Raw genomic sequence first — 14,752 nt, 5'->3', positions numbered from 1 at the left:
TGACACTCTCCAGCTCATAACCTCTGTCTTGATCCCAGAGATACAAGAGTTCGAGGTTCAATATTTCACTGCATAGTGTTTTTTGCTACATGAGAGCAAAATATTCAACAGTCATTCACCTCATTATTCATTGTGTTCTCTATCTCTGAGTTATCCTAACCCTAACCCTAACTATATTCTGTGTCAGGCAATTAGTTTTGTGTTTTCTACATTTAGAGCATTTCTTCACAAGCCCCACTCTTAGGATACACTAGGCTACTACATCCTTAGACTACACTAGCATTACACTACTCTTACCTACCTAGGGTACTTCGTGTCAGGCTCAGGAGCTACTTTTTACACAATTACTTGCTCATTTTTATCTTGTTTTGCATTTAGTCACTGACTCTTTTAGCTTAGCTTTGGTTTTCTTCGCTTAGCACCAAAGCATCTCATAGGCTACTTTTTACACAATTACTTGCCCATTTTTATCTTGTTTTGCATTTACTCACTCACTCTTTTAGCTTAGCTTTGGTTTTCTTCGCTTGGCACCAAAGCATCTCAATATGAACCACTAGATGCAGGTTTTGGTCTCTTTTAGTACTTACATGTTGGGTTTTGTATTTTAGTTAAGAACTAACATTACAAGTATGCACCAGTCATGAGAGGCCTAGAGAGAGTTTGTTGGCCGTTCCATGGTGGCTCCAAACTCTCTTGTTAAGCCTTTGACCCTTCGACTGGCATGGAGGCTTCCCCTTCTGAGGCTAATCTTCAAACGCTACTTAATGCTACCATGGTGGCTGCTTCTCTGACACAGCTCTTCCAACTAGCCTGCTTCTACATCAACTTCATCAAGTCCTCAACACCACATAGCCAACATCAACTTCTCCTTCAGCATTGACATTTATGGTTTTAGAGGGCTTCTTTGACGTCAGCATCTCTTCACTCATTATATCTCCCTTTGCATTGCATCAATCACTACATTTCATTACATCATTATCATCATTGTGAAAACGCACTTGGACATCATTATCATTGCATTTCATTACATCATTATCATCATTGTAAAAACGCACTTGGACAAGTGACCAATTCCCCCATGAGAGCATCGTCCAAGTTTGCACGAGAATGCACCTTTGCATTTGTATCGTGTTCATATATAGCCCTTGGATGGGATGACGACTTACGAGAGTAAGCATCTCTCGAAGGTGAAAACCCACGCATTGTGTAGCATGATTTCCTTCTATCTCATCAATTGGTGCATTCTCAAGCACTCTTATCACTCACCCAAGATCTTGAGCAGCTACTGCACTACATCTACTAATCTTTTATCTGTTCACACTTCTACACCAGCATCCTTGATTGTGGTTGTATTATTGGGTCTTACTTTTGTATGAACTATAGAGACAACTCAAAACAAACTTTTGCTTTTTTTTTAAACTATGCCCCATTCACTTGGGTGACTCCAAAGAAGATACTTATCACCCCTATAATCCTGGTAGGTCCTTGGGTATGCCAAAGTGACACCCTTGGCCCAATACCTTGATTTTTCTGGGCGGGACCTTTGGAGTCAGGGCTGTGACATCACTTCACTCTCTTCAATTTTGCCCTTTTTGCTACCTGCCGTAGCTTCACTAAAACCACCAACAAAGGTCAAAGAAAATGAAGAATAAGAATGTCTAATAGAAACATAATGCATGTAGATTCTGGACATAAAGGAAGTAAAATATAAGTGGATATTTATACAAGAGAGGATATTAAATGTTGTACAGACTTGTGAGATCTGCCTAAACTGACAAAAACACTTTTTTTCAAACATAAAAACTCATTTTCTGTTTGTCCAGTACATCCCTAGCCCTAACCCCTATACTGGTGCTGTAAAACTTCCAAAACTTGATACACTAAAGGTGTGATTCTACGCTACCCTGCTTTTGCTAAGTTTGAAAATTTTACACTGAATTGTTCAGTCCATTCACATTGCTTAGATTGCATGGATTTTTCTTGCAAAAGATCTAACTTCAAGGGCCCCATGTGTCAAAAACTTTGGTGTCATATGAAAATGCCAAATTTGTAAAATTTATTCAGATGTGTCGTAATTTTCACATAATTGCAGAATGCACAAATATTAGAGGACATTTAAATTCAGGCTGCTCTACATAATTGTTTAACTCAAATGTTGTTGCCTATCACTAAAGACTGGTAAGGCAGGGAGGAAACGTACGCTATGGTCAGGAACAAGTTATTAGTTACTGTTTCGACTGAACTAGTGGTATTGCACATTCTGGAAGAGTAGTGAACCACCTGACTCACATTCAGAAAAGCATGACAAACACCTTGCAGAAGATTGACCACAGGAAAAAACAACGAGTACATCACTTATACCAATGCCATGCTATATTGAACTTCACTTCAATCACACATTTTACCTCAGGTGCCATGTACCCAAGGGTCCCAGTTTCGCCAGTCATGTCTTTGGGGTTTTGAGCCTCTACTCGCGCAACCCCAAAGTCTGCTATCTTTAACCGCCCCTTCTTGTCTAAGAGCATGTTCTCTGATTTCACATCTCTGTGAACAATTGACTGCGAATGAAGGTAGCTAAGTCTGTAACATCAGAACACATTTTACAAACTCCAATTGAGCACTTCAATAAATTTATTCCTATTGTTGAATGCTTTGTTGCTATCATAATGTTTTCTGAGTACAACTTACCCCCTGGAAAGATCAAGTGCAAGCTGCATAACAGTTTCAAATGTCAGCTTTTTCCGGCGATTCCGGATGAGAAAATTTTTCAATGTTCCCCCAGCAAGGTATTCCACAACTACACAGCATATATTTGATGCAACTTGGACAAAGCCGTCTGCTCCACGTTCCTGTGAAGGTATTTTCAACTCGCCATTGCCCATTGAAGCACCTATAAACTACCAAGTGATAAAAAGGAACTTATAAACAGTAGTGCAGTTGAATCCTGTATTGCAGAGTTACATTTTTAACATCTAAAAGAAAGAAACAGATGAACAATTGACCATTGTTGCACCTTTGTAACATTTGGATGGTCCAGTTTGTGCCAAACAGCCACTTCTTGCCTAAAGGCAGCTCTAACAGTCTCACTGTCACTGGCATCTTCCCCCCAATCCAACAGCTTGACTGATCCAAAGAAAGTCAGCTCTCTCTCTCTCTCTCTCTCTCTCTCTCTCTCTCTCTCTCTCTCTACCCTCCCCCCCCAAGTGTGTCAATTTCAGGCAATCTTACCAAGCTTCATGCTCAATTCACAATGTTACTGAAGTCCAAAGAAATAATTCTGTTTCTAACTAGCAACCAAGCAGAAAACAAAAAGAGGAGATGCAATCTCCATACATATACTAAGAAGAATGGCCACTAGCAATCTTGCTTTGCACAAAATTTCACCAAGCAAGGAGTGTTGAGAAACCCTTCACCCGCAATTTGCGTTTTTGTGTTTCTGCGTTTTGCGTTTAGGGTTTGTAGCCCCAAAAAGGGGCGCCATCCTAGACTGAATGTGCCTATTTATAGGCCACTCTCTCATTCATTCCTCACGGCTGATTCATTCAGTCCGTCACCTCTTCTCTCCAGCCTCTCCACTACCCTCACACCCTTTTAGGAGGACATTGTGGTTCGTGGTTCGTGGTTCGTGGTTCATGGCTGTCTTCATCATCTTCCTTGTGCTACGGCACCCTTGTTCCCTTGTATCACTTTCACTCCATGATTCAGAACTTCATCATTCCATTCATCAGAGTTTCTTCTCTCCTCTTATGTTCTCCATGTTTGCCGAGCTCACTCCGTGTTCCTCCCCGCAAACCCTACTGTCTCGCTAGTACGTCATCTTTTGACATAGTATCAGAGCTGGATCTGCTCAAACAGCGGCAAAGATCCTCCACTCCAACGAAGGCAAAGACCGGCGGCGGGTTTGGCGTCCGCTTCTTTTCTTCTTCTGCTGCATCAAAATCTCGTTTTTGCAGATTTCAGGTATTTCAGCTTGCTGCCCACACCCCATTCGCAAAGGACATCTCAGCCGAAGCTGTCCATTGCTGTCTCCATCAAGTTGGCACTTGATTTCTAGTCCTCTTCACGCAGTTTGGAGCTGATTCCAGCCAGGCGACTGCTATTCCTGTGGAGACCTGCTGCCGTACAACCTGCCACGTCATCACAGTTTTGTTGCCTGCGTTTTTAGTCTTTCTCTCCTACAGGCTGCGTTTTTAATCTTTCTCTCTCTTACTAGCTGTCCTGCCTACGATTTTCGTCTCTCTCACCTGCTACCTGCGTTTTTAGCCTCTCTCTCCTCACTTACATTTTTTCTACTGGTTGCAACCTCTTATTGCTGGTCGCATCCTCCTCCCACTGGCAGCTTACTTCCAGCCCTTCCACTACTCTCCCACCCCTTGAGGCAGACATTGCGGTTTGTGCTTCACACTGCCCTCATACCCCTTGAGGCAGACATTGCGGTTCGTGGTTCATGGCTTAGTATCCCGAAACGGCGTTTCGGGGCTGCCAAAACGGACCGGCCGTTTCGGACCGAAACGGAAACGGCAGACCGGCATTTCGGCATTCTACGGTCCATTTTGGGGCACTCCAGCTCCAGCCGCCGCCGCCGCCGCCACTACCGCTGCCACCTCCTCCTCCTCCTCTTCTTCTTCTTCCCCCCATTAGCCTTTACTTCTTACTCTTCTTCCTCTTCCTCCTCTTCTTCGCCTTCCTCTTCCTCTTCCTCTTCTTCTTCCTCTTCCTCTTATTCCCCCCATTAGCCTTTACTTCTTTCTCTTCCTCCTCCTCTTCTTCTTCTTCCTTTTCTTCCTCTTCCTCTTCCTCTTCCTCTTCTTCTTCTTCTTCTTTCCCCATTACCTAAAGGCTAATCAGGGCGTTAGATCCATATTGAAGACATATCATTCCAATCAAGGGATACGAGGGCTTCAGCGGATCAAAGAAGTGGCGGTGCAACTATTGTGGATTGGAGAATTCAGGGAGCGTAACACGCATGAAAGACAACTTGGCATGTGTTCCCAACAAAGACATCGGGCCTTGTTGTCCAGACTACAGTTGCCAATCATTCATTCATGTTGATACTTATTACTCAGTAGTTACTAGAGTCTAGAGACTAATACATAGTGCTCAGTGCTCACTGGACTTTGGAGTTTAAACTGATTATTCACATGACATAGTTACATGTATCATTATATCTTGATTTCACTTATTATGGTCTTGATTCTTGTTTCATTGTTCTTGATAGCAATCTCCACTGTTCTTGATGTTAGTCTTCACTGCTCTTTAGATCATAGATGATTTAGGAGTCATAAATTATAATTCATTTGTTGCCTTTAGTTTTAAAAATTGAGTCTTAATTGTATTAAGCTGTCTTAAGTTTCAACCATTGAGTCTTAATGTCACAGGGACGTGAAATTTTGAGATGATTTAATCTTGCTAGTAACATTTGATTAAGTTATTAATCAAATGTGCAAGGTTCTTTAGCACAGATGCACATGGCAGTTATTTCATGGGAACGGGCCAAGGACCCCTAAGGATGCAGTGGATGTTAAAGGTAAAAGTTGTGTTTGTTATGCCAACTGGGTTTTAGTGGTCAGTTGGTGCCAGATTGGACCCTAGGACAATTGTTTGGCCATTAAGTGTCAGTGGTGACACTAGGGACTAGCTAGTCTAAGGGTCAACAGAGGTTGGGAACCACTCCAAGTTGCAAATGGCCTAGCCAATTTCATTACAAATAGGCACCTTTAATTTTGGGCAAGGTCAAAAGGGCTGAAATTAATTTTCAGAATATTCTGAAAAATTAATTTAATGGCTGAAAATGCATTAGGAAGGCTGCCACTTGGCAAAACTTTCCCGTGCAACTAGGGAGAAGGCTGTTGGAGGGTGGTGGAAGCTGAATTGCAGCCATTCAGAGCTTGGTAGAGGGAGAGGAGGTGATCAGATTTGGCTCTGAGAGGCAACGACGACTGATCGCGCGCCGCGACAAGACAGGGGGCAACAGGATTTCTCTTCCACCTCAAGAGAGGCGGCGGTAGAAGAGGAGGACTCGCCAGCCGAGCTTTTGTTTTACCCCCCTTTTGAAGCTGTTAGTGCCATCAGATTTGTCATCAAAGCTACGAATCAAAAGATACATTTCAGCTAATTTTCTCTCTCTCTATAGCATTCTCTCATCTCCTCCAGTCTATGCTCAGGCATTCTCAGTAATTCTCAGCCATTGGTAGAAGAGTACAGCCAAATTTGGTGGACAGCTAAGAGTTTACTGCTGTAAACCCTAAATTACAGTAGTAATTAGGGTTTAGCAGCCACCTTGGGACCCGTGCCATCAGTCAAAGGCATTGTACACTGAAATCAGCACCGGAAATTCATGGAATTGTGAGGATTTCAGATGCCAGCCCATCTATTGTGAACTTGGAGCAGCATTTGACCAGTTGGGGTTCCATTAGAGCAAGTCGTGGGTGAAAAAATTACAGTAGTAATTAGGGTTTAGCAGCCACCTTGGGACCCGTGCCATCAGTCAAAGGCATTATACACTGAAATCAGCACCGGAAATTCATGGAATTGTGAGGATTTCAGATGCCAGCCCATCTATTGTGAACTTGGAGCAGCATTTGACCAGTTGGGGTTCCATTAGAGCAAGTCGTGGGTGAAAATCAAGGGGCAATTTGCCAAATGCTTTGCTGATTATTGGAACAGCAAGGGGCTTTTGAATCAGCCAAGGAGATCGTGAAATTTCGGCTTGTAATTTATCCATTAGCAATTGAAATTAAAGAAATGCCGAAAGGGGCGCCAGTTTTGGGGCCAATAGGGTGTCCACTGTCCAAGTTTATGAAGGTAAAGTGAGCATTTCAGTTTATGTACATTTGCTAATTGTTGTAATTAAGTGCTTAATCAAGTTAAACTACCCTATCCTAGAAGGAAGGCTGGTTTCACTTAACTCTTCAATCTTCACTCGTGAGTCGTGACATGTGTAATGAATCATGATTTCAATCATATAACATGGACTCAAAAGTTTTGTATGAAAATTGGGTATATGTTATTGTAGGCATTGATATATTTACATACCCACATAATACTGTATTTATTTTAGTGTACAATCTGAAACGCCGTTTCCCCGTTTCCAAAATTTGGCTGAAACTCCGAAACTCCAGTTTTTCCCGTTTTCATTTCCCCCGTTTCCGAAACTCCCCCCTACTATGGTTCATAGTGGCTGACCTCTTCCTTCTTCAGCAAGGCATACTGGTATCCATGGCTTCTTACCAAGAGATGACCAGACTACTGGGTGCTCCTACTGTGGCATCACCGAACACACCACCGATGCTGACTTCGACCTTTGCTTCCCACCCCCCCGGAGTATATGCGTCTTCCACCAAGCACTCCTTGTGCCACCTCTCCTTTCTTGGCCACAGAGATTGTTCTGCATCAGCTATCAGAGTACTATGCTCAAGGCAATAAGGCGCATCCGATGCGCACTAAGTCCTTTCGAGCACATGGAGGATCGATTGGCACTACGACCTCCTGGAGATCGTCGCAATGCTAGTGGCAGTCTTCTCCCACTTATTTTCGGGTACAATGGCTACCACGGCCCGCAGTTCTACAGTCCACTCCATCGAGAGACAGTGATTGTTTGATACCGTCTCCTCGTCAATCCGCTCCTTCGAGAGACAGTGGCTGCTCGACTTCTTCCTCTTCTTCGGCTACCCGGTCTGCTCCACTAAGAGACAGCAACTGTTGCCCACCTCTTGCTCATTCTGAGCCCACCCTTCCCCACCCTCAACTACTCAAGTTCGAGAGGCTACCTCTGGGAGCTCTTTGGCACCCCAAATACCTTCTTCGGCACGACCGGCGGTACTTCCTTCGTCATCAGACATTTTGGAGTCCGTGATCCATGAGTTTTTGGATTCCCTATCTACTTCAACGGGGGATTCAGAGAGGGATGTTATTTCTTTGCCCTCAGAGGGGGCATCTACTTCTTCTTTAACTTCAACGGGGACCCCTCCACCTCCCACCTCAGAAAGGGAACCTACTCCACATGAAGTTTTTCACCCATTCTCTACTTTCTTGGGGTGGCTGTCTTCAACCAGTCATCTCTTCTACTAATACCTAGGATCTTCAAGTACCACCTAGATCAGGACCTCGGAGGTTCAACCGCGACTTGGTGACAAGGCCTTTGTATTCCTTCCAGCATGGATACACGGAGCTAGTGGCTTCTCTCCCAAGGTTGAGTTTCGGATTCTCCAATTCACTCTATCTACTATTTTTTAATACATGTTCCCTTTGCGGTGGAAATCTTGGATCTTAGGGGTCCTCTTCTCTTCTTGCCTTGGTCACTTGGTTAGCATGGACCCACCTCCTGGGATCAAGTACGGGCATATCCTTATGGTTCTCGGCACCACACAAAGTCCGACATTCCTCCTATGCATTGCATGTTTTAATCATCTTTGTACTAGGGCGCTTGGAAAAGTGAACAATTTCCCCACAAGGGACACTGTCCAAGTAGCACCTGTTGCATGAGTATTCTTCAGCATGTAGCATTGCATCTCCACCTCACTCTTCTCTTATTCCCCTTTTTGGGCCTGAGAGGGGGTGTTGAGAAACCCTTCACCCGTAATTTGCGTTTTGCGTTTAGGATTTGCAGCCCCAAAAAGGGGCGCCATCCTAGACTGATTGTGCCTATTTATAGGCCACTCTCTCATTCATTCCTCACGGCTTATTTATTCAATCCGTCAACTCTTTTCTCCAACCTCTCCACTACCCTCATACCCCTTTAGGAGGACATTGTGGTTTATGGTTCGTGGCTGTCTTCATCATCTTTCTTGTGCTACGGCACCCTTGTTCCCTTGTATCACATTCACTCCATGATTCAGAACTTCATCATTCCATTCATCAGAGTTTCTTCTCTCTTCTCTTCTCTTCTCCATGTTTGTCGAGTTCACTCCGTGTTCCTCCCCGCAAACCCTATTGTCTCGATGATACGTCATCTTTTGACAGGGAGACCTCCAATAAGAACACTTCACACAAAGACCTTACCCTGATACAACATAGCGTACTTGCAGAACTACAACAATCAACACAACCAAGACCTTATTAGCGTTCTTTTGTGACCCATTTGTTGAAAAGCTGCTAAAAATCGACAGGATTGATGGAAGCCCCAATCTCTCCAAGGCACAATCCTTTGACTCAACAAGAAGCACAATATACTGTTCAATTTTCTACCCCATCCTAGAGCACATTGCAACCGGTCGATGACTCACATAAAGCTGTAGTCCTTCAATTAACACCTGGACTTTACATACACACACATCAATAGAGACCTCTCTCCCTCGCTCAACACCAGATTGGCCCCGAAGACCGACGCCCCTCTGGGTATGCAACTCTAAAATGGAGGATACTTTGCATACCCACATCCGAGAGATTGAATCAGCCACAATGTTATCTTTGTCTTGAGTGTGAGAAATGTCAAAATCATAGTTTTGCAATGTCGCCATCCATCACCTTTGCTTAGGAGTCGAAGTGAACTGAGTCAAGAAGTACTGGAGGACTCGATGGTCATTCTTTACTTAAAAAAAGCGACTGCCATACAAACAATGGTGCCATTTCTTAATAGCATGGAAGATGGCCAACATCTCCTGGTCATACACATTCATTTGCATCTCCTTGTCATCAAGCTTGTGGCTCTTAAAAGTAATCACACCACGCTCTTGCAGCAAGACCGCACCAATACCCCTCCCACTGGCATCACACTAAATGGTAAACGTCTTGGAGGAATCAGGGCATATGAGGATAGGGACTAAAGTGAGCATTTTCTTCAACTGTTTGAAGCTATAATCAACAGTGGCATCCCAAAAGAAATATTCCTTATTTAACAAATCAGTCAAAGGTGCTGCAATGGTGACATAATGCTTAATGAAGCGTCTATAAAATGAGGAGAGACCAAAGAAACCACATAATGAAGTAGTGGTGAATGGAGTGAGCCAATCCTTAACACATTGCACATTCTTGGGGTCAACCTATACGCTATTTTTACTAACAATGTGTCCCAAGTACTCCACAAATGTCTGTATGAAGATACACTTACTTTCCTTAGCAAAGAGTCAATGCTCTCTCAACATATCAAACACCCTTCTGACATGTGTCAAGTGCTCTTCTTGTGACTTGCTGTAAATGAGAATGTCGTCAAAGAAAATGAGCACAAACTTGAATAGGAAGGAGTGAAGAATTTTAATCATGAGGCTCTAAAATGTGGTGGGGGGGTTAATCAATCTAAAAGGCATCACTAGAAAATAATGAAGCCCAAAATCTGTCCTAAAAGCTGTTTTAATCTCATTACCTTCTCTCATACGAATCTGATGGTAGCCAGAGTGCAAATCAATATCAGTGAAAAAGCATACCTCTTTCAACTCATCCAACAAGTCATCAATCCGTGGGACAGGATAGCGGTTTTTCATTGTGATTTTGTTCAAGTCTCTATAGTCTATGCACATGCGGAAAGAGCCATCTTTCTTTTTTACTAATAGGACAAGGGATGCATAAGGGAAAAGAACTTGGTTCAATGAAACCCATCTCGAGCAAATCCTTGATTTGCTTTGCAACCTCTTCACGTTCATACTTGGACAGTCTATAAGGTGGCTTGTTCACTGGCTTGGAATGGAGCTCTAAATCAAATAGGTAGTCCACTTACCTCTTAGGGGAAAGGGTTGTAGGCATCTGAAATAAATCACTATACTCCTCAAGTAGAGCAGCCTGCAAGGCTAAATCTTGAGATACTTTGTCTAGTAGTTCAAGAGATAAGCCTTTTGAAGAAACTCACATAAAATGTTTGAAACAAGTGGAGGGAGAACCCTAGATGAAAAAACAAAAACAAAAGACCTTACATGTACAAGTGGCTTGCCTAATATAGATAATAGTATGACAAATCCAACTTGATTCAACCAGCTGTTCAACCTACCCAACCTATGGGCACCACAAATAGAGATGGACATAAACCTCAACAAATACATCATTCATGAAAGGGCTTTTTGTTTTGATTTGCTATCACCACAAACCCTAAACTTGCTAAATCATCACCAAAAAATCCCAATCTTGGCACATTCACACCAGCTGCAGATTGATGGTTTATATTTCTTATTGTTCTAAATTGACACAAGGAAATCTTTATTAGCAACCTTAAGGTTCAAGCTTTATGACTACAATAATAGATCTATTCAGACATGTAGCATGCTGTGCAATCATATGCTATCATGACTGCCAAGGCCATCCTCAACATTTACACAATGTTCTGTGACAAGACTTGAACAAATTACAGCAAATATCACACTAGTCACATAGTTGCTACTAGAAAGAGGGACTTCACAACGTTCACATAGTCCTTGGCCAAATGTTGTTAGACAATGTAGCAAGGTAATTATTAACCAAATCGTTTAATTCGTACCATAAATCTCCTTAGATGTAAAAAAAAGTACCTGCGACCTCTTGGTTATTGAAAAGGCCCTTGTATACAGTTCCGTAAGTACCCCTGGCTATAATGCTCTTCAGGACAAGTTTGCTAAGGTCAATTTCCCAGTCTTCTTTCTTGCCGCGCTTGTTCTCTGGAGTGCGGGTCCGATTAAGATGCCGTTCAAGGGCTGCATCTATTTCAGCAAGGTTGATCTTATCCGCCCGCAGGTAATTGCTGCTCTTCTTCTTGTCAACTGTTTCAGCTTTACTGGTTCCCACCTGCTCATGAGCGGCATTCTCATGGCTGTGGGTCGAGTCAGTGTCAGTGTGTCCGGAAATTTCGACCTGTTTTGCAGCCGGCGGCTCCGGTCTATCCTCGAGAACCTTCCCTTGGCTCTCCATTGAAAGGGGAATCAAATTCTTGCTAGAGAATTCGGCTCAGCGGCATGTAACTTTGGCGAATGATAACAAATCTGGACGAAGTAGTGTCTGTTTCTGGAGTCCAAAAATATGGCAAGGGCTTGTCCTTTTCATGTGATGGCAATCAGGTTTCCTGCAAGGACGGGGGAATTTTGCGTCTATGGCGTCTTATTTGATCTTGTGATTATATTGTGCAGCACAGAGGCGGAGAACCAGACAGAGAGGAGAGATGCGGAGATGAAGACGACGATGGAAGGACTTACCAATGAGAGCGCAGAAGGCCGGCCCTGCTCGATCGCCAGTGTCCGAGTCAAAAATGCCAGCAGAGAAAAAGAAAGGCTTTCCAAAATAGCTTTTTTGTCAGCTAAAACCAGCATTGTTTACATGCGTAAATGCATGAGTACTGAGTGGTAAGCCTAGGTGATGGGTGTCACAACATGTTTGATTGTAAATTATGGCCAACACGGATCGCCCAAGTGACAAGGAACGTTCTAAGACACTATGCATCTACCTAATAGAATTTGCTTAAGAGCTTCTTTGCACAAGATGTCACAAAGATGAGTGGCATTTGTATCACTTTACCTTATTGCGGTGGTTGCACAAAATGCCATGGATTAGCGTTTCAAAGGCAAGAGGGAGAAAATTGTGTTCATCGAAAAGAGCCGCCAAAAGGTCTGTCTGAGTCAAAAATGCCAATAGAGAAAAGGAAAGGCTTTCCAAAATAGCTTTTTTGTTAGCTAAAACCAGCATTGTTCACATGCATAAATGCATGAGTACTGAGGTGATGGGTGTACAACATGTTTGATTGTAAATTATGGCCAACATGGATCACCCAAGTGATAAGGAACATTCTAAGACACTATTCATCTACCTAATAGTTTTTTCTTAAGAGCTTCTTTGCACAAGATGTCACACAAACAAGTGGCATTTGTATCACTTTACCTTATTGTGGTGGTTGCACGAAATACCATGGATTAACGTTTCAAAGGCAAGAGGGAGAAAACATTAACCCTATCAAAATCGTTCACATGATTAGCTTGTGAATCCTACAAATTTTGGCTACACCAATCATACACATTAGCTCCTTAAGACCAAGATAGCATGTTGATTTTTGCCAAGGCTAATGGGAGATTCTGAGGATTAAAGAAAAACCCCTCTCCTTGTAGTCAATATGTGGTAGTGGGAGGACCCCTTCCCTTTGTACCACCACATGCAACAAAGGCATTAATATGATTGTTGTCCCTTTTAGCACTATGTATTGATGGGAATAACAAGGAAGGACTGTGGTAACAAAAGGCCATTCCATCTATGGTTGAAATGGTTTCCCGAGCATAATAATGCACTTTCTCACTAAGTTGGTTATTTGTAGAGTGACCATTTGTACTATATTGAAATCATTTAATTTGCATGTTGTCACATGAGCGATGAAAAGGACGAACCTCACCCACAACCCAAAGATAAAATGACAAGTAGTGCCAGTTAGGATGTATGACTTTGCCTTGGTGCTAAACTTGACTAGAAATTCTAATAACACATGACCAAATACCAACAATCCCAATCAAAAGTTCTGATATTTAAACGTTACACACAAGTCAGGATGAAATGTTGTAGCCTTCCTAGTTGTCTTTTTTTTTTAAAGGTACAAAGAAACTAATTCTATCACACTTCATAAATCATCAATACACAAATATAATCCCCAATAAAATTTTAAAATATTAATGGCAAAGGACGCAAAAATCTCATACCTCAAATCTCAATAGTCGAGATAGATTAGACATCAAGCTATTTGCACCATTCTTGTAGAAGTTCCAAACTATCAATGACTCTTCTCGCCAACTATGGCCTTGAGCCACTTTTCTCTGTCTTAACTTTTAGGTGTGACCTTCCTCTCTTCTTCACACTAGTGACTGGAGCAAAACAAGAGAAGGAGGGCCCTACTCCCCATTCTTCTCCCTTTATATAGTTTTCTCCCAACTACATACATTCAAAAGTCTAAAAGCTTTTTGAGCTTTTCAAAAAGTTTACAAAAGTAATGCTTTTGATTTTTTATTGATTGTGAGTCGCCACCTTCACTCAACTCACATAGCATGCTAGTAATCAAAGGTTGCTTGCTTCTCCAATTAAGTCTCCTCTTCTCAATGGCATAGTCTCCTTCAATACACATTTGCTCTTCAACATGACTGGCTCAGCACTACTACCACCTTCGAATGCTCATTGATGAGGATAACCACGGTCCATAAGAGCCCAAAAAATACAACCATCCCTTGACGGCATTATGCTAGCTCTAGCTACAACACAAAGCCCACGGCCCTTATCAGTACTCCCACTGTTTATGTAAGCAACATCCTTGCATACTTGTAGATAGGCCCTCTCGATAACATTGCTGCATACTCTATAGCAAACCTAAAACTTCATCAACCTTCTTATACATCTCTATAGGATACGATGCCTTTTGAGAATGACAACCTCTAGACATAACATCAACTTGCTTCCGAGCATGTAAAACCTGAACAATGCTCTTGTTATTGTTAACGACTTTCAATTCCCACTGTCCATGACTACTTTAAGTCAGGGAGATGGTTTTCTATATGACATGACGACACAAACATTTTGTGACTAGCCTTTGAGAAACCCCATCTTTATACATAGGAGGCTATAGCCTATATGATATCACATATGCCCAGATTTACCACATTCTTTTTGCAAAATATGTTTATATAGCATCGTGCCTTTTGCTGTTAGCATTAGCTAATGGTAGACACTAGCTCTCTATAGTATATCACGGCCTAATGCAATGGTCTATACTATGTTGACCATCTCCAAAAAATTCACACCTGCCAGTTCTCTCATAGAAATCTCTCAACCCCCAAATTTGTGCTGCAATCCCAAGAAGCATGCATGTCAGCCTCATCTTTTATTTATGAAT

At 42.4% G+C, this 14,752-nt stretch overlaps 1 protein-coding gene across 2 annotated transcripts in view; it reads right to left on the bottom strand.

The window, feature by feature from the left end:
* Nucleotides 1-12,243, bottom strand: part of LOC148031147 (serine/threonine-protein kinase 52-like) — a 34,906-nt gene extending 22,663 nt beyond the window's left edge. The window contains exons 1-5 of one of the 2 annotated variants that reach the window (XM_087684685.1): nucleotides 12,090-12,243; nucleotides 11,433-11,959; nucleotides 3,014-3,123; nucleotides 2,689-2,897; nucleotides 2,406-2,580 (exon numbers count right to left, since the gene is read on the bottom strand). In XM_087684685.1, coding sequence (XP_087540811.1) covers nucleotides 2,406-2,580; nucleotides 2,689-2,897; nucleotides 3,014-3,123; nucleotides 11,433-11,808 — 870 coding nt within the window. In that variant the 5' untranslated portion in view covers nucleotides 11,809-11,959; nucleotides 12,090-12,243. Of the gene's footprint in view, nucleotides 1-2,405; nucleotides 2,581-2,688; nucleotides 2,898-3,013; nucleotides 3,124-11,432; nucleotides 11,985-12,089 lie in introns of both variants that reach the window. The other variant, XM_087684686.1, reaches the window with a different exon arrangement.
* Between the last annotated feature and the right edge of the window lie 2,509 nt (nucleotides 12,244-14,752).

This window comes from Lygodium microphyllum, chromosome 9 (assembly GCF_053477565.2).
Source record: "Lygodium microphyllum isolate KBCC chromosome 9, Lygodium_microphyllum_v1.1.10, whole genome shotgun sequence".
Classification (NCBI taxonomy): Eukaryota; Viridiplantae; Streptophyta; class Polypodiopsida; order Schizaeales; family Lygodiaceae; genus Lygodium; species Lygodium microphyllum.
The sequence above is the reverse complement of the archived record's forward strand: the minus strand, read 5'-3'. Positions and strand labels throughout refer to the sequence as shown.